General features: G+C 39.8%; 2 protein-coding genes across 2 annotated transcripts; one reads left to right on the forward strand and one right to left on the reverse strand.

Annotated features, from left to right (window-relative positions):
• Positions 1-663: 663 nt before the first annotated feature.
• Positions 664-9,475, forward strand: ppa2 (inorganic pyrophosphatase 2). The gene is made up of 12 exons (XM_020601985.1): positions 664-927; positions 2,660-2,724; positions 5,757-5,801; positions 5,892-5,945; positions 6,088-6,207; positions 6,463-6,549; positions 6,720-6,846; positions 8,123-8,250; positions 8,379-8,464; positions 8,566-8,635; positions 8,750-8,789; positions 8,892-9,475. Exons 1-12 carry the CDS (start codon positions 735-737, stop codon positions 8,912-8,914), a joined length of 1,038 nt encoding a protein of 345 aa, XP_020457641.1. The 5' UTR covers positions 664-734; the 3' UTR covers positions 8,915-9,475.
• A 134-nt stretch (positions 9,476-9,609) lies between these two features.
• On the reverse strand, positions 9,610-19,510 carry tet2 (tet methylcytosine dioxygenase 2). Its single transcript, XM_020602021.1, has 11 exons — positions 19,095-19,510; positions 18,342-18,451; positions 16,592-18,025; positions 15,834-15,924; positions 15,655-15,748; positions 15,334-15,542; positions 14,944-15,094; positions 14,724-14,813; positions 14,243-14,380; positions 13,716-14,067; positions 9,610-13,506 (listed from the first exon to the last, which is right to left on the reverse strand). The coding sequence occupies exons 1-11, from the start codon at positions 19,508-19,510 to the stop codon at positions 12,146-12,148; spliced, it is 4,446 nt and encodes a 1,481-aa protein (XP_020457677.1). The 3' UTR covers positions 9,610-12,145.
• Positions 19,511-20,824: the final 1,314 nt, after the last annotated feature.

A 20,824-nucleotide genomic window follows, 5' to 3' on the forward strand; every position in this document is an offset into this window, starting at 1 on the left:
ATTGAGAATACGGAATAAAAATACTTTAATCATAGGCCTATTAAACATAGGTGATCAATGTTTTCTGTGACTAGGCTACCCTGTATGTCTTTCTAGGTTTATAATTTACATAGCAAATACAAACACTTGGTCATCCAAAAAGGAACCCCCTGCCTTAGGAGCTTTTTCATAGTGCAATCTTCAAACAAAAATGTCAGTTTTGCACTGGTTATATTAGCATATTGCCATGCATTTAATGTTCTAGTCATACACCCATTAGACTAAATAAATTCTTTTATTTATTTGGACTCATCAACTAGACTTTCCTTTTTAACTTGCATTAACAGCTAACGGTTAGCTTTTTAAAATTGTTATTTATTGCTGACTGTTTTATGGTTTTTATTGTTTTTTTTTTTGTATTCATACATCTGGACCTTGAGTCTGTAATAAAGTATTTACTGTATCTATCTATCTATCTGTTAGCTGCCATCTCAGCATTTCATTTAACCTAATTGTTTTCACAAACGCCTTTTATATTATTAATTATTTATAAAAAATAAACATGTTTTAGCCATGTGTGTACATGAAAGTGTCTTGAATTTTTAATGGTTTATAGAAAACAGCAGTCTCAGCCTGGAGCGCCTCGCTACCAATGTGCCGGCTTTTATTTTGTAAACACCGAGCGGAAGTTTCGTTGGACTCTAGCGGACTTCACGGTTCTGGATGTGGCGTGAGCGGAACTGAGGGACGAACAAATGTTTATAATGAGGCCCCTACTTCTGCGCTATTCGCTCAGCTGTTGTGTGACATCGTTCGGTTCGTTTTCCGCTTCTCGCAACAAACTCGTCACACAATCAGTAGCTCACCTTTATTATTTGAGAAAAACGATGCACTATCAAACGGAAGAGAGAGGACACCCCAATTCTCCAGACTACCGGATTTATTTTAGTAAGTTAACTGTCGCAATTACGAAAGACATCATGCATTGCATGGTAACGTTACTACCGGGGCCTGGTGTTTGAAAGGGAACCACAGAGGTAACCTTTCACAGCACCTCAGGTGACTTGCAGACATGTGGTTTTCTTAGTGTGACACAGTCTTAGCACTTAGCGTGAGCTTTAGTCACAACCCCATTAATGCTGTCCCCCACCTTCCAGTATGGTGAGCTAGATTATTACATGTTTCAAAAGCACAAAGAAAGGAAGAGGTTTTTCACGTGTTTTACTTCCGGTTGGACGGTCACGTGAACATATAGGCTACACACAAACACCAGCACATAAAGCCCCACCAGGAAAGAGAGAAACAGGTATTTCCCCTTCAACAGTAGCCTATTAAAATTTAGCTATACATTATCAACTGTGATGGGTTCTGGCTATAAAATGTTAAGGAATAGTCGGGAAAGGCCTATCGTTATTCCCTGAAGCACAAAATCAAATTTCTGCCCCTCAGGAGGTTAATCCAGCTATGATAGTGATGCAGTATTTGCAGCATAGCTGAGCAGCTATATCTTGTAAAATAGCACATTTTTGAATGTTATAATGGTATTGTGCTTGCAATATTTATTTATACAGCATTTGAGGGGGCACTCCACTGAAATTACACATCAGGTTCAGTTTACCGCTTGTGAGGAATATACTACTGTAGTTAACTAGTTGTAACAGCTGTATCTTCTGTGGCTTTGAATGAAGCTTTCTATAGTCAGGGTTAACTCAGCTTGAGCTTGGAGACAGCAAATTCGAGAACAGGCCTGTGGAGTCTGAAAGATATGGGCTTTTACCAGGCAGAAAGTTGTAATGAAAGATGCACTTGCATCATGGGAGGAACAGGACCCACTATTTTGCAGGTCAACCCATACATGGGACTTAAAGTAGCATTATTTTGGCCTCTGCTGCTTCGATTTGAACTTATTTTTAGTCTGATTCTTGTGACTTAACAGAAATGCTGTAATAAATAACCCGTTTCCCAGATGTTAACAACTGTTAACAATATATCATTCTCAGAATAATTAGTCAATACAAACTGTAAATCAACAGAAGTTATTTATTTTTAATAACCTCCTATAAACAAGCTGGCAGTGCCTGTAACTAAACAAGAAATTATTTGACAAAAAAAGCCTAACTCACTAGACTTTCTCTTTCAGTTGTATCTCACAATCTTCCTTGGTGGGTGGAGTTTCCTCAGTTGTCACAAAGAATGTTCTTGTCAGTCTGACCTACAGTATCTCAGTATCTCAAACTCTTATTGCAAAGGAAAGCCAAGAGATGTGATTGAAATCCCTAGAAGAAGTAAACCTTGACTTTTTGTGGTCACATAGTTGTTTTGTTGGGGAAGAGTGATTTGTACTTAAAATATCAGTAGTAGTATGATAAAAACAGCTACACTTATGAAAGGATGTTTGTCAGGACCTTTCTTCAACAATGCTTCAAATGCTATATTTGCCATAATATTCAATTAATCCAAAACAAAAATTTTAGGATTTCTGTCTCATGTTAAGATTAGCAGCCACAGTATTCTTGTTTTGTTATAATGGTGTAAGTTATATACATTTAACTGTACTGGCCAGATATTAATATGCCGTATAAACATGTAACCTTTAGTAAAAGCTCTTCTGGGATTTTATTGTGCCACGCATGTGTATAGTTTTGTTTTGTGTTTTTACTGTTTTTTTTCCCTTTCTTAGAAACCTCAGAAGGGAAATACATTTCACCATTCCATGACATTCCACTTATAGTGGAAACAGAACAGGTACAGTGACTCTTTCAATAGTGGAGGTTTTTAGCTTCTGTTTGATAAACGCTGGAGACAGTTCATGACTCCTTTTTGCTATTAAATAAACTGCATGTCAGAAACGGCGCACGATGCTGCCGAAAAGTGTTAGGTGAACTCATTAAATGGCGGAGAAAGAAAAACAAAACCCCAAAGAACAAGACAACCACAGGGACCACAACACTGACAAGGGGAACCTGGACCAAACAGGCAAAAGAACAAGAATAGAAAAACCACCCGAAAAACAAAGTCCTAGTCCATGGGGCGACCCCGAAAAACAGAGCCAGGCAGGAGTCCGGAGAGGCCGCTCGGGTGGGCGGCCGCGATGCCAGGCAGGAGACCAGACAGGCAACTCGGAAGGGCGGCCGCGATGCCAGGCAGGAGACGGTGGTTGCAGCGGCGGCTGCTGAAGGACCGATAATATTGAAATGGAAGGAGTATCAGACCACTGCAAATCTACCAAGACCTGGCCGTCCCTCTAAACTTTCAGCTCATACAAGGAGAAGACTGATCAGAGATGCAGCCAAGAGGCCCATGATCACTCTGGATGAACTGCAGAGATCTACAGCTGAGGTGGGAGACTCTGTCCATAGGACAACAATCAGTCGTATACTGCACAAATCTGGCCTTTATGGAAGAGTGGCAAGAAGAAAGCCATTTCTTAAAGATATCCATAAAAAGTGTCGTTTAAAGTTTGCCACAAGCCACCTGGGAGACGCACCAAACATGTGGAAGAAGGTGCTCTGGTCAGATGAAACCAAAATCGAACTTTTTGGCAACAATGCAAAACGTTATGTTTGGCGTAAAAGCAACACAGCTCATTACCCTGAACACACCATCCCCACTGTCAAACATGGTGGTGGCAGCATCCTGGTTTGGGCCTGCTTTTCTTCAGCAGGGACCGGGAAGATGGTTAAAATTGATGGGAAGATGGATGGAGCCAAATACAGGACCATTCTGGAAGGAAACCTGATGGAGTCTGCAAAAGACCTGAGACTGGGACGGAGATTTGTCTTCCAACAAGACAATGATCCAAAACATAAAGCAAAATCTACAATGGAATGGTTCAAAACTAAACATATCCAGGTGTTAGAATGGCCAAGTCAAAGTCCAGACCTGAATCCAATTGAGAATCTGTGGAAAGAACTGAAAACTGCTGTTCACAAACGCTCTCTATCCAACCTCACTGAGCTCGAGCTGTTTTGCAAGGAGGAATGGGCAAAAATTTCCGTCTCTCGATGTGCAAAACTGATAGAGACATACCCCAAGTGACTTACAGCTGTAATCGCAGCAAAAGGTGGCGCTACAAAGTATTAACTTAAGGGGGCTGAATAATTTTGCACGCCCAATTTTTCAGTTTTTTATTTGTTAGAAAAGTTTGAAATATCCAATAAATTTCGTTCCACTTCATGATTGTGTCCCACTTGTTGTTGATTCTTCACAAAAAATTACAGTTTTATATCTTTATGTTTGAAGCCTGAAATGTGGCAAAAGGTCGCAAAGTTCAAGGGGCCGAATACTTTCGCAAGGCACTGTAGGCGAGGCCCCCCAGTCCCCAGTGTTTGTCTGCTGGGCCCATACCTGGCTTGCTCTTCGGTTTTGCAAGCAGGGCTGTGGGATGACTATCTTTTCTCCCTCAGCCGGATTTCCCATACAAGGATAACCTCCTCTCTCTGGACTCAAGCTGTCTGCTGCTGTTTGTGCTTGTTTTCTTTGCCTTCCTCATCATCCTCAAGGTGAAATAATTTTTGCGTCGTAGTTAAAATTTTTTATTCAGCGTGCAAACTAATATAAGCCAAAATCTAAAAACATTGATACTTCCCTGTATGTGGATTTAATGAAGTGGTGAGGTCAAAACGTGTTCTTCTGATGTTTTTAATTCATATAAACAAGACAGTGTGGTTTAACAGGCTCAGAGACTGAAGCCGTTTACTGTTTAGTCACATGGTGTGATTAATCATACAATTACAAATGCAGTCATTGCTCTGCTTTCCAGGCGTACTTGATCAACTGTGTGTGGAACTGCTATAAGTACATCAACAATAGGAACATGCCAGAGATTGCTGTGTATCCTGCCTTTGAGACCCCTCCCCAGGTACGCAAGCCACCTGAGACACTGATTGAGGTAATGAATTTTATAAGCAGACTCTACTAACACAAAATATCCAAACTGTCAGAGCTGAAAGAGACCAGGTAATCAGAAAATGTATTTACCTAAACTGTAGGGCTGAGCAATTAGTTGTAATTTAATTTCTACTATGATTTTGTCTCCCAAACCAATGTTAAGATAAAAAAAAAAATTTAAGTTCACTAAATTCATGATGTTTCCAAAGTCGGTGAGTAATCATGTTATCCTGATCAAAATAATCGTCATTATGATTTTTGCCATAATTGTGACGCTCTACTATAACCTCTGCACTGCAAATCATGTATACATACAGCAGGTCAATAAGCAGACTTTTTTCTTTTTTACCTCCCTGGCCTTATTTTGGAATAGTTTGTCATGTCCTATCTGTATTGTTGATACATACATACATGATATTGCTGATATAACCCAGTTTCTTCACTGTGTCAGTCAGCTATTATACAGTGTAATGATTGATTAAAGCCACCGGGAATCCAAAACGCGTTGTCCAAAGATAAGTCCGTTAAGCCGATACACTGAAGCAGTCCGAAGTAAGAGGGCAAGGCAGAACAGAATAATCCAAGGAAGCAGTCCGGGTCAGAAACACAAAAATACCAATACCGAAGAGAATGCTGGAAAGTCAGAGCTGGGGTCTAGAACAATGTGGCAGCGTCCTGGTGGGAGGACGCTGCCTAAATAGAGGTGCAAACAATAACAAAACAGGTGAAACCAATGTGAGTGATGAAGAATGCAAAAAGACTGAAACTAAGGTGAAACAAAAACAGGAAGTAACGTCAAAATAAAAGCCGGACAGGAAGCAGCGGAACCGAATCATGACACTGCATAGACAAGATACCGATTCTCAGATTCTTTTTTCTGTCTACAGGACAATGATGTGCCAGCTAAAAAACCCAAGAAGAATGAGGTTGAGGTACTGTCAGACTCAAATATTTGATGTCAGTTTTACAACAAAACTTTCACTCCAGCACATACTGTATATAACTTTCCTCTTTGTATTCAGGTGCTCTTTAACATGGTTGTGGAGGTACCTCGATGGTCAAATGCTAAAATGGAGGTAAGTATAAATACAGTATAGGCTTTAATGCTAGTAAAAGCATGCATGCTAATGCTGATGTAATTACACAGATGTCTGTCTGTCTGTATGTACATATGTATACATATATACAGTTTCATAATTGCTTCATTTCATTTCCCAGATTGCAACAAAGGAACTCCTGAATCCAATCAAACAAGATGTAAAGAAAGGCAAGCTCCGATATGTTGCCAACATATTTCCCCATAAAGGTTACATCTGGAACTATGGGGCACTCCCACAGGTGAGGAAAGTACATGGTTTGAAGGGCCTGGATTACATCAAACCCTAAGCCATTGATACTTAGAGTTTTATGTATATATGTCCATCACGTTCATTTTGTGTTCATAAAATTCATTATTCATGTTTAGTCTGGTTTCTTTAAGCTTATGAGTCCATTATATAGTCATTTATTTATTTATTCATTCATTCATTCAGTTATTCAATTAAAATGTTAGTTAAAAAAAATTCTTATGTTTTTGACTATTCTATTGAAAAGACATGGGAGGATCCAAACCACACAGACAAAGAGACAACATGTTGCGGTGATAATGATCCCATTGATGTTTGTGACATCGGCACACAGGTAAGACTGGCTTGAGGTTTTCTGGTTCTATAACAAATTATATCTAAATGTATAATTTATATTATTTTAGAATGTTTTCCAATTATTTTATATTTGCTTTTCAGAGATAACTTTCAGTATTGTGTGATTGATTGATTTGACTGTTTGTAATTTGTTGGTCTGTTCTTCAGGTGTGTTTTCCAGGTCAGGTGATCCAAGTGAAAGTGCTGGGCATCTTGGCCATGATTGATGAGGGAGAAATGGACTGGAAGGTCATCGCTATCAATGCTAAGGACCCAGATGCCAAAAACCTGAATAGTGGGTGTTCACAGCTCAAATAATAGAAACTGCCTTGAACTGATCCAACTTCTCCCTTAAAGAAATTTAGTCCAGGAAAACCTGCATGACCATAATTCATGGAAGGTACAAATTCAAGTCCAAATGTAATGCCTTATAATACAATGGAAGAAATGCAGAGCTTTTAACTATGAGCTGTCTTATTAGCATTTGACCACATATTATTAATAATGTATTAATGCACCTTATACTGTCCAGTTAAGATTTAAGTGATTGAATTTGGAAAGAAATGTTTGTAGACACAACCCAGAAATTCACTGAAATGGTTGGCAGCTCAGACAGTAACTTCAGCTTGGCTCTTTGAAATTGAAACAGCAACCTAGAACATACCCTGTGAGGTTTTCATTGTCAACATAGTTTTGTTTACATTAAATGTTTCTCTCCAAAACACATTTCTCTCCAAAACACATGCATCAGAAAGCCTGTTTCTGAATATTTTCAAACCTGCTTTGTTTACACCAATTGCAAAGTACAGTAAAATCATCTTTACTTTGTTTTAATGGGGTGTTGCTGCCCTGTAGGAGCCATTATATAATTAGGTAGGTAGGCAGGACTTTATTGATCCCACAATGGGGAAATTCCTGTGTTCCAGCAGCAATAAAGAGCAACAACAAAACACCATAAGAACAAACACCACACACATATCTTGGGAAATAAATTCCAAAGTACCTAAAACCAAACAGAATATAGTATTTGAGAGACAATCAAGAACAAGAATGATCCTCCCACAATCCATGAGGATCTCTGAAAGACTACTCAAAAATACCTAAAACAAGACAATATAAAGTATTTGAGAGAAATCAAGAACAAGATTTTACATATGTGCATATTTACAATGCATTTGAGTATTGCACCTCAGTTGACTATTGCATAGTCCCTCATAATTTCACCTATCTTATCACTGCAGTGATGTGTTGTACAGTCTGATTGCTGTGGGGAGGAACAACCTACAGTAATGCTCTTTCATGCACTGGGGATGTAGCAATCTTGTGCTAAAAGAACTGTTCAGAGTCTCCACTGTGTGGTGCAGGGGATGGGAGGGGTTATGCATGATGGATGTTAGTTTTGCCAGCATCCTTCTGTCCGCCACCTCCTGGATGGAATCCAGAGAGCAGTCCAGGACAGATCCAGCTTTCTTAACCAGCTTGTTAAGTCTGTTTCTGTCCCTGTCCGTGCTACCTTACCATTCCTCTGCTCTTATTCTGTCGAATATGTTTGTGTTTTGCCTTTTGCTTAGACATAGAGGATGTCTTTAAGAGCCGACCTGGTCATTTAGAGGCCACTGTCGACTGGTTTAGGAAATATAAGGTGCCTGATGGAAAGCCTGAGAACCAATTTGGATTCAATGGACAATTTAAAGACAAGGTACTGAGACCTTTGTAATACTACATACAGTATGTGGTGCTGCAGTCCATTGCAATTTCAGTAGCTCAAATGGTTTGCATCCTAAAAAATTCTAATGATGTCTCTCATGTTCTTTGTCCTGTTTTTAGGCCTTTGCAGTAGAGATCATTAAGTCCACCCATGAGCACTGGAGGGCACTAGTGCAGAAGCAGATAAATAGTGCAGGGATTGAATGGTGAGTTGGTGGAGGAACAGTAAGTGTGTGTAATATACAGATTTATAATTGGTTGTGTAAGTGTCATCATTTTTAAATTTGGACAATCCTTCTTTGTCCAGCAAAAATATCTCTTGCTGTGAGAGCCCTTTCAAATGCAGTGACGAGGAGGCCAGACATGTGGTCCAATCGGTAAGAACATCCATATGCTGTTGATGATGGCAAATGCAATGATACGTAGCATATAAAACTCTACTAGGGTTAAGTCGGTCATTTTCCTGTATGCTGTATCTTGTGACTCTTCAGGCCCCTGCATTTGGTAGCGCACATCCTGTGTCTCCAGATAGTAAGTAAATGATCACTGACTCACACTAAATGTGGTTTGTTTGACTTGTTATATGCTTTAAATCATATATTTTAATGCCATTAAAAATCTTTTCTTGTACAGCGGACAAGTGGCATTTTGTCTGACACCCCAAAGACAATATGGAAACCAACAACACTTCCTAGCATCGTAGAAGCAGTACCAATAATGCTGCATGTTTTGTATGCAGCTGGATTTATATTTGGTAAGGACTCGTTTTTAGCTGTATAAAGTACCATTTAGGTTTACCGTCAAACAATTTGTTGAAAATGGATAAAGAAAAAAAAACATTAGGTACACTGGCAATATGAGCCAGTGATCTGTACTTTTGTTGAGTGAAGAACCACAAGTGAGCTGGCTTTTTGGGTGCCAAATTCTTCCGTTGCTGCTGATACCAATTATTTTAACATGGAGGTTAATTAAAAAATCATTGTGATTATTTATGACTATTAAATGGAATTGTATGCTCTATTTCTTTTGAAATATTTTTGTGGCTAATGACCAGGTCCAGCCTCTAAGACTGAAAGTCATGTTAATTGCCTCTGATTTGGCTATAATTTCTGGCTATAATCAATTTGTACTTGCAACCACAAACAAAATACAATTTGTATGTACCAAGTAAACATTTGTTTTTTTGTTTTGGTAAATAAAATTAAGACATGAAGATGACAAGATCTCCTTTCACTAATTGCACAATTAAAATCTTCAATGTGTTAAAAATAGCATGTTAATTATTATTAACTTGGAGTAACAATTCAGTGATTTAAATAAATAAAGATTTTATTTTTTAAAAACACCCAAATCTCAGCAATGTCAGGAATGATATAATAAACAGCTTTCAGATAAACTGCATTCAATAGATTACAATACTTACAGTAATTACCCATTCGTTTTTCCATTTTTTGTAGCAAACCAAACTTCAGGAAAACAAGAGAAGCCTTAAAAAGAAAATGAGAAGCAAAAAGTTGCACTTTTTGTTATAGTTTTAGTGTAGAACTGCAAAAAAAGTGTTTATCAACTGCTAGCTTAACCTTTGAGCTGAACACATATAGTGCACTTAAGCCCAAAAAATCATTCAAGTAATGTTGAAGCACGAAGAAACACTCTGAAGCATCTTCAAGTATGGCTATGCGTTTAACCTGCTGTATCTTAGACACCTCAGCTTTCTCAATCACAACTCGCTACTATAGCTGGCTTTTATACAATGAAATTAAACTTTTTTTTTATGTAGATTTATTTTAGAAAACTGGAACAGTAAAAAAAAGAAACTAGTACTAACAGTATACTATAGCTGTAAACACTGCTGTGCCAGTGAGGGTAGTATTTACAAAGAGTTCCTAAATAATTTAACCATGGTCATTTTCTTGACCAGAAAAAGCGAAAAGATATTCTAAGATATAATTAGGATAGCTAATAGAGAGGCTGTGGGTCAGTTTGACAAAAACAACAACCCCTATATATCATCAAAGAATGAGTTGTGTTTATGTAATTCAAATTCTTGTTATATACAATGTGACATAATTTATTTTTAAACACATTTAACTCTGTTTAAATAAAACATTTTGCAATTCTTTATCACATTTTCTCATAAAAAAAATAAAGAAAGAAAGAAGTGCTATCAAAACATGTGGGGGGTGAGTTGTTACTGTAACATGACAATCATTCCATTTTACATCACAATAATTAAATCAAATGAGCAGGGAAGAAAAAATCATTATGCATTTGCTTAGTGGTGATAATTAAATTGAACTGTACTGTTGTACTTTTAACTTGGTCAATATCACGTCGTCCCTTTAGGTCAGTTCAGGGCATATATGGTCAAATTACTTTTAGAAGATTATCAACATCCTGCTATCGAAAATATATGCCAAGAAAGTATTTTTCCTGAATGAGCAAAAGATACAGGCTGTAAAGATGTATGCAAAATCAGTTGGAAACATCCCTGATTTTATACTAATATCAAAGATTCAAGTTCAAGTAATACTTTCTAGCAGATTAATAAGAAAGTAAAAAATGAACGTCTTTTGGTGGTCTGAAACATTTTGAAAGTTCTATACAAAAGAAGAAAAGTAAATGTCTTATATTACTATTGCCAAACTAGTTCTGAGGTATATGACAGGTTTGGACTGTACATTATTAAAAAAGCCTTCTCACTGCCCAAAGAATCTTAACATTGTATATTTCTAGTAGGTTGAATAGCACCTTATGAAATACAATGAAAAAGGCTAGCATTCTTTACAACAAAAAAATTATAACAGTGATTTCAAAAAGGGAAATTAATTTACTGTACAAATCTTACCTGTTTATCTTACACTTAGATTAAAATAATTAAAGACCCCACGGCAAGCCAGCTGCCCTCACTGACACTGAGCTTACCCTGTTTCATGTTCCTCAGTGTATAAAAAGGGCATTCACTAAGCATCACAGACATAAAACTACATGTAATTCACAGTCCAGGTTTGTTCAATGAACCTACGGTAAGGAACACTAAAAACAGTCGCAGACAAAGTAAACCTGGGAAACAGTAAATTAAACCAAACATGTAGATTGTATTCCACAAAATGTTAAAAATGCACCATTAGAATGGCTCAATTTACAGTAAAGATGACATGAAAGTGAAAGAAGCACCAACAGCAGGGTAGTTTTAAAAATACTGCTTTTTCATAAACAAAACATTTTCATGGGTTGCTCATACAACTGTCTGTTATATATTGATGAATTTAATTTTACTGATGCTTAAAAATCAACTACTGTCAGTGTAGTGATACAGTATAACCACATTTTATGATTTAAAGGTATTGCCAAAACATTTCAATCTCATTATCAAAAAATTGCTCTAGAAAGCACCGACTTGCCAAAGTCCATCATGATGCTGATGATATGACAGTAGGATGATATTTCCATTGCCATACAGTTAGTCACTGAGTGTTAGTTGTTCAGTGTGTTATGTTATAGTGTGAAGACATTTGAATTAAAATATAATAAGCACGTATTTTAGCACCACGAATGTTGTCATTTACAAGGTCAGTGTTTTATGCTAAGATTACATCTCTAAAGTTGTGTAAGAAAAATAAATCCACAAAAAATGAAACTTTTGTTTCCAGTAAAAAAATAGGTCCTTGTGTATCAGACTAAAAGCACCAGGGATTTTGACAGCGTATCTAGCAAAAGTTGCCAGACAAAAATAAATGCATCCTTTGTAGGGTCAACTAGTAAAGCTCAAGTATTAAAGAGGTGAAAAGACCTGGTGTGAAAGGTCTACCCAATACTGTTGCTGACCTTACAGATAGGAAGGGGTGTTTAGACAAGGCCAGTGGTGCATATGAACTTTGTATTTTCTACACAAAGTGACTGTAAGGCCCTGTGACCTTGGTGAAGGCATATGGAGATGTACTGACATGGGTATTTGTTGTACATGACAAGGACCTCTCCGTTAGTGCCTGGATAAAACGCTTGTAAGGAGGTTCCCCAGTGATTTCTGATAACTCTGAATGATCACGCTTTACCCCCTTCTTGCCACCTTTGCTAGGTGTCCCCTCACCACCATTCTTTTCTGCGTCTTCCTCCTTTTCTCGAGCCTTCTCTGCCATTTTGGTTTCCCACAGTGCCAAACCATGCTTGGCCTCATTCATATTTTTGTGCTGGTAGAAAACCAAGGAGATACGTGTTGGGTTATTGCGGTCTGGATTTTTAATAGGCGTTGTGGCATGGAGTTCCCTTTTTGCACACTCAATGAGGACTGAGCCATGACTTGGTGCCACTGCCACACCACCAATGTCAGGGTCCAAGAAGTTGTGCTCATTGTCTGACCACACCTCGGGCTTTTGTGGTGTCGTGGTTGTCTGTGGTGTTCCTGGTTCTTGCTTAATGCCAGAGCCTATGAGATTCCCATTATGCAGACCTAACCCTGATTGCATTTCATGGTTTAAACAGCCACTACTTAACTGAGAAGAAAGCATCTGTGGGCCAGCCATGCCCATCTCTGTCTTGATTTGCATATGGAAAGAGTCTGGGGAAAGGCTTGGGGGTAAGAGTTGACAGCTCCCAGAGAGGTATGGATTTGAATAACCTCCAAATTGACCACCTTTACTCACAGAAGCTGTATAGTCTAGACCTCCATGGGCTGAGGGTGCTCTTGAGAGGGGGTCTATAAACTGAGATTCTGAGGCTACATTAGAACCATAAGGGGTGTAAGGTCTGATGCTGTGAACTGGTCTCATGTTGCAAGCATTGTAACCACTGACCTGCAAACCTGGCTCACCATACCTTGGCAGATAATTGAACTCATAATGTCCATGTGCACTGTACTGCTGTTCTGAGTAAAGTGCTGGCCGTTGTTGTCGATACATGTCCAGGTGCTTTGGGTTTGAAGCATAGTATGGATGGTAATTGTCTAAGGGCATTCCTCCACTACATTGGTAACCTTGGTTTGATCCATTAATACATGAGTTTGGTACCTGGAACCGGGAGGTATAAGGGCTGCCTGGTGTCGATGGCCGAGGAGGATACATGCTGCCTTGCTTGGAAGTACTTGGAAAAGACCCAGGGTGGTTGGGGAACCTGGGGTAGACGGCTGCATTTGCTGAGCCAGGATAACAAGGAAGAATGTTCTGGTGCTGTTGTTGCTGAGGATGGGCCCCAAGGGGGTGTGTTGGCTGACCTGCCTGTAGGGTTGCTCCCACAACACCTGGAATAGGTCCTGGAAAACAACCCCCCCACAAAAAATAAAGGCCTAAGCAACAGTGGAAAAAATACACAAATCTCCAATCATGTAGGTATCACATCTGATTAAGTCATTGGCCTTGGCTTTTTCAGTGTCACTTTAATATGCTGGTAAAATGTCGCTACTGAGACGCAACATTTTTAAGATATAGTTTATAAAATGCATCAGAATAAATGTTACCTTACCTGCCATATGAGTGCTCTGAGTGGTATTCTCATAAGTGCTGGCTTTGGACTTGGCCAGGGCCTTCTCTGTCTTATCATTAGAGCTGTCCAGCATGGCATTCTTGTTGGCAGCTGCCTTTTTAGCTTCCAGCTTTTTTTGCCGGCAAGATTTGGCTGGCTCTGCAAGCATGCGCACCTGGCGGCGGAAGGCACTGAGGACTTGTATGGCACCTGACTTGATTTTCTCTTGCTGACCTTCCTCACTGCCAAATTCATCTGTATTTGAAGCCTTATAAAGTGGCAGGACATGGAGTTGCTCATCCTCTGGTATCTTTCCAATCTCTCGGTTATCCTCTCTTGTTAATGTACAAACCTGGAAAGGGTGAGTTAAATGCTTTTTGTGGGCAAATCATGGACATTAAATAACAAGTCTACTTTTTGTATTCACTTATCTCATAGCTCACTGTGCGGTTTCCACTTCTGTATATATTCCATCCTCAAACAAATACAGCAAACTTAGAAATGTACATTTTCTGGGTTCTGCTTACCACAGTGCTACCACCCTGCATGTTGTGGAGGTCTCTGTGAGCATGGGCACAGAAATCCAGACAAGCAGTGACCCCAGAAAAGGGACGGCCCTCTTTGACCCCCAGACGACAATCTGGTGCCCTGTTTTCATGTTCCACCTGTGTTCAGGTAAAACAACAGGAGGTAAAATATAGTTTAGTTTCTGAATGTCACTGAACTAGATGGGTGAGAAATCTTTACTAAACCACTTTATCATGTAGATAATTTCAAAAATAACATCCACATAGTAAATTTTAACCTACTGTTGGTAACGAATTTCTGCGTGGATGTTGCATCACTGATGTTATTAATGTATATGTGACTTAAAAACACAATTGGTTTATTGGAAAATCAATTGTGCCTATTGGAAATAGGACATTTTCATTTTATGTATTTACTTTGAACAAATTAGACATACATGCAGCTAGACGAACAGTCTGTACAATGTCCACATATACTCACCTGGGTTCCATAAGCTTCAGGTGCTAAAGTTTTATACAGGGGAGCCAATAAGGTTGCTAGATTTTGAAAGTTGTTTTCTATTTTCTCTTCCTGAAAAACAAAATGACCAGTCATGAGTTGCTTTAAATGCTATATCCTAATGTAACTATAGAGCACATTGTGTGTGTGTGTGTGTGTGTGTGTGTGTGTATGTCTTTCTTTTTACATTTATATGACATACCTCTTTTGCATCATCTACTAGTAGCTTGAATTTTCTTGGGATTTTGCTCCTGGCAAACTTGCAGCCATTGTAGTACATGCTCCAGGAGCAACCAAAAGAGAAGGATGCTCCACAGGTGTCAGGATTTAACCCCTGGCATGCACAGGTCCTCCTGAAGGAGAACAAAAAATTTAAGTGTGTCATTGTTGCCTAGATTAATGCAGTGGTAGCCAAAATTGATGACTGAGGAACAAACTGGGAATTGAAGATAAAATAAAATCCCAAAATTAAATAAGGTGACATGGATTTTGTATAATAAAAACAATTACTGTGATCATCTTAATTTCTGTGTTTAGTTATAAACTGCTGTAGCTCACAGCCAGATTTGAGTTCTGTAGTGTTATAACTTACTCCTCATTGAGAGCACAGCGTCTCTGGGTGAGGGCTCCATGCTTTGTTAAAGTTTCGCTCAGCTCGGCGTAGAGGCGGTCAGCCAGACTCGGCTGGATGCCCTCCCAGAAGAGGATTACCACAATGATGCAGGCTGTCTCACATGTGTGACGAGCACGTTCCCTTACCAACACCAGTAGCTTTTCTTCTACACTGGATCGACGAATCACCTGAAACATGACAGATATAGGTATTTTTTCATATGCAGATACAGTATTTGAGTCAGATATAAGGGCAGCTGATTTGCCTATTTCTCAAATGAATGGAAAAAATGGTTCTTACCCATTTGGCTATTGGACAGCCCTGTGTGCTTTTTCCTTCCTTGCCGGTGTATACTACTTTCTCGATCCTGATGGCACGACCAGTTAGACCAGACCTTCAAAGCAGCATAGAGGCAATTAAAATAGTACACAACAGTTATGTTTGCAGTAATTTTTTGAGAGGTCAAATTTGTGGTTAACCTGTTCTCCATCAACTCCCGTATACCGGCCACAGTAGGCGCTGATCCCAAGTGAGTGTAGTATGGGCCTTCATCCTTCTCACAGATTTGTTCTAAATATCATAAAGGACCAAAAATTCATATTTGCATACCAGCTGATCAGTCATGTTTGATTTGATTTGATTTATTCTTTCAAGCATGTAAAAACAGTTGATATGACAACACACATAATTTTACACATAATCCAATATCAATTTGCTTATACCTAGTACATGCTTGAATGGAGTAGGAAGAAGTCAGACTTATCCAGTCCTACCCCATGACATCATCTTACCATCATTGGTTTGCAAGCAATAAATGATTCACTTCTATTCTCTTCTACACCACACAAGTAATATACTAAAGATTTTTTATGTCCACACTTAAATTATTCCATAGTTTTACCCCACTTATAGAAATACAAAATCTTTTTTTGGTTGTACGTATAGCCTGAATTTTTTAATTTAACTGACCCCTTAAATTGTATCCCCCTTCCCTTTCATTAAATAGTTTTTGAATTCCACCAGGTAATAAATTGTTCCTGGCTTTATACATAAACACAGCAGTCTTATATCTCACTAAATCAAAAAAGTTTAACAATTTAGACTGTATGAAAGCTCCAATGGTGTGATCCCTATACCCCATCTTATGCACAATTCTTATCGCTCTTTTTTGTATATATACAATGGTTGAAGTGCGCTTGTGTATGTGTTGTTTCACAGCCAACATCATGAGACTCACCAACACAGTGGCAGGATGCAATGTCATATTGTGTTTTCATGGGGGTATCCAAGAGATTCTTTAAAGGGGTATCCAACAGCTTCATAGGAGAGTCCATAAAGCTTTGTAGGAGGTGCTCCTTCTTAGAGGTAGAATCAGGTGATTTTTTTAGAGCTACAGTGGCTGAGGCAGCTGCTGGTGATTCCACTTCATTCAAGTCAGTGTTGGTTGAAAGGATAGTTACAGGCCCACAAGATTCTACCTTGACTTTATTTGATGAATTGATGGTAATGGATTTTTTTTTAAACACAGGTGAAAGCTGGTACTGCCTCAGGCTTTGTTCCATAGAGGCCAAGATGCTTCCTTGTCTCTTGCTTTCGTCACACAGGGACAATTGATTTTCCTGCTTGACTTGCATTCCACCTATACCTGGCTCTTGCATCTGTATCCGCTGTTGCTGCTGCTGCTGCTGCTGCTGCTGTGGACCGGGCAGCTCAAATCTGGGTTCATTTTCCATTTTCACAGCTCTCTTGCTGTATGTGGGGTCACTAGTGCGCTTAGGAGAATGAAGAGGGCCTTGGCGCTCCTGCTTTTGTAACAGGTGCATACGAAGGGCTGCATGCTTCTGAAAGTCTCCATGGGGACCTACAGGTTCTTGAGGTAGTTGAGGTCCCCTTTGAAACTGCGTGCATGATGTCTTTAGCTGCTGTTCAGCTTTAGGATACATCTGTGTTGATACATGTTGGTTTAACACACTTTGTGGTAGATGAGGTTGTGACTGTGTAGAGGTCTGGGGAAAGTCTACATGGTTGGACTGGTGGCAGTGGTTTTTAGGCTGCTGTGGTTGAAATTGCTTGAGGTTATTGCTGCATGAGTTTGGTGGAAACTGCCTTTGATGTTGTAGTTGCATGTCTGTTGGGTTATTGTAACTACATGTTGCCTGGTTGCTGTGCTGGATATGTTGTTTGTTGGGTTGAAAATAATTGTTTCTCAGAGGCTGGTTAGGCTGAAGCTGCTGCTGATCTGGCTGAGGCTGACTGTGAGGTCTATAACTGGGAGATTTGAGCTGCTGCCCTTCAAACTGTGATGGGTGGGGCAGTGAAAGATGACAGTGCTGCTGTTGCTGTGTTGCTAAAAACCCAGGTGACAGTATATCCTGCATGTCAGGGTCTTCGCATAAGTGCTCGGACTGCATCTGGGTGTGGCAGTGACTGTCTGCCTGCTGATTTTGTGTAAAGTTATGCTGCTCAGGCATTTTCTGGGCTAGAGGCTGCTGCATTTGAGGTGCTTTAGAATTTGACTGTTGCCACTCAGGGGCAGTGTTGTGCTGGACTGGAGCACAGGGTGTTTGAGCTGGGAGACCTTCCTGCTGCTCCTCGAGGGTGCTAGATCCCTTGATGCCATTTGTGGACCCCCCAGTGTCTGGAATCTTTGCCGTGGGTTTTCCTCCAACATCTGGCCATGGGGGTTAGCTGTCTTCTGCTCAGACTGGGGCTTAGCAGGGAAGCCTCTCCATATGTCCTGCTCATGTGCCTGAGATGCTGGGCCACTTGCTGTTTCCTGCTGGGAATGTGAAGAGTTCAGCTCCATCCATTCTCTCTGGTGGGTAGTTGAACATGATAAGCTGCCGCTCTGTTGAGGTGTGTTCTCCAGCCCATTTTTTAACTCAGCATGAAGTGGCTGCTGGCGACTGGGCCTCATATTTCCTGTACTGTCAGCTTCACATGAGTTCCTAGTATTTGGTGTAAAGTTCTTGGGTTGAATCCCATACTGATGGCCCTTGTCAGTGCCATGATGCTGACCAGACCCGGGCTCCTCACTTTGTCCCAGTTTCTGTAGTCCAGAGTTGGGAAAGAGCCCATATCCACCTGCCTCTGCTGACTGTATAGGAGCATTACACTCCAAAAAAGAATTCTGGTTAAACTCCTGGTTGGCATTTGCATATATACCTTGAGGATTTTTGTCACCTGAATAACACTGTGGGCCATTTTGATGTTGGTGTAAACTATTGGCAGTATGTGTTGGTGACATTATGCCAGGCAGCTGACGTAGGGACAACTCCTGACCAGAGTGAAGTGGGGGCTGCTGCTGATGCTGTTGTTGCTGCTGGTGGTCTGCTCCAAAATTGTTGGAGTGTCCATTCACTACATAAGATGATTTGTAAATGTTACCTCCTTCATTATTACCAGATGCCCCAGGCTGTTCTTGCTGTGAGTCAGGCATCTGACCTGAATTGGGCAACCCTGAGGTTATAGAGCAATGTTTAGCACCTTCACTGGGCAGCTTATTTGCCAGTGAACCATTGACACCATCTAATTGTGACCCAGGTGTTTGTGGTGCAATTGATACTTGCTCAGGATAATACTGAGACAAAGTTTGCTCTAACAAATCACCTGAGGTACTTTCAATGGTTGAGGGTGGTGATATAGCACCATTTAGAAGTGAAACTTGTTTATTCCTTGGTAGACAGAAAATATCTCCATTAGGAAAATTGCTGTTCTGCTTGTCTAACTTAATTTCAAACCCTGCTGCTTTTGTCAGCTCAGAAATGTTGTCCACCAAAGGGGATCCTATGTTGCCATTTCCTTTAATCTCAGAATCTACTTTTAGCTTCTTGGGTTGGTGGACAACTAAGGACTGTTCAGTGAGTCCATGCTTCAACTCTCCATTGATCAATTTTCTATTCATCGTGTAGGACCCTTGATCAAAAAGCCTTTGCCCTGAAGCAGAGTTGTTGCAGTTCTCTCTGTGCCTCTTCATGGAGCTGGCATCTGCACTGGGCTTGAAATGGTTCCAGTTTGTATCCCCAGTGATCTCCTGAGAGTCTCCCTCTGAAGAAGGACCTCCATTCTGTAGTTTGTGAGAGATGTTGCGAGATGTGCCAAATTGTGCCAATATCAAACTTTCTTCCGTCTCATGTCTGGCCTCTTCTGTTTCCATCTGGCCTGCTCAGAGTCCATCCACAGGGCTGCCCTTTGTCTGTCCTGCAAAACAGAAAGTGGCAGATAAATCTTTTGTCTTTAAACAGAGTTATGTTTTCAGTTTTATGCTATGTAATACAAATTGCTGTGTTAAGGGAAAATTATGTTTTGTTCACATGCAGATCCCCACTCAGTGAACGTGGAAAAATCGACACCGTAAAATGTTCTGTACAGGTTACATTTAAATATAATTTATTATGCACAAAGAAATACAATTATTAAGCTACTGTAGAACATTTATAACAGGCACAAGCTAAATGGGCCAACAGTAGGACATACGGAATTTAACTGATTTGTTTGGAGGACTGGATTATAAGGTGACTATATGGTCAACTAAAATTTTTACTGATTTGAAATAATGTTCTTATTAAGGTTTGTGAATATCAGTAGCCAGTTAAGTGGTGGTTAGTCTATGAAATTGTTTAAGGTTAGCTAATTCTTTTTCAGGAAGCCCCATCTTTTTAGTCCTTGAACACCAACTTCACTGATTTCATGTGTATCACCTGATCCTGTCACAATTAGATTCACCCTGACGTCATCCTCTAAATGGGCAGCCAGTAGAAAGTGTAGAAGGAGATGAGTATACAGACTAGAGTAAAATACAGTCTGTTTTGTCTGACAATAGACTATGTGTCACCATTTTGAATTTAACATGCACAGAATAACAAAAGGTGTCCTCAGTGGTCACATTCTCAGTGCTGAGTATGAGGAGTCCATGCCAGTATGTGTGCTTTCTTTTGAAAGCTATTATCTCAAAATGAAAGCTGTGACTTTGTGTCATGTAGTAAATCTAAAAAGTACCACAATAGATGAAACAAAGTAGTAGTAACAAGGTAATATTCATAGTGTATGGGGAAAAAAAGATTTCTGCAGAAGGTTAGGCAGCAAGGTGATCCTATGGTTTCATTTTGCTTTCTCTGCCAAAAATAATTAGATTCAAGTAGAACATTGATTTCTCTCTGCTGCCCCCTGTTTTTAATGCATATCACATTCACAGCATCTGCAAAACAATTGCAGTGCACAGACACAAAGAGCTGCAGTCTAATCCATCATAATTAAGAGCCACGCTCCTGCAGGCGCTGAAGGAATGGCAGCTGATGAGCACCAAGAAGGACCCATAGTGTTAAGTGTTAAAATAAACTAGGTTGACAGAAGAGAGAGACAGATTCAAGGTTGGCAGCAGATGAAGGGATTTATGCAGTCCTTTCATGTTGTATACAGTATTTCTCAAACCAGTTGTTTAAATGAGTGCCTACAGTTCCTCTTCGATGAG

Source organism: Monopterus albus, unplaced genomic scaffold (assembly GCF_001952655.1).
Source record: "Monopterus albus unplaced genomic scaffold, M_albus_1.0 scaffold54.1, whole genome shotgun sequence".
Lineage (NCBI taxonomy): Eukaryota > Metazoa > Chordata > Actinopteri > Synbranchiformes > Synbranchidae > Monopterus > Monopterus albus.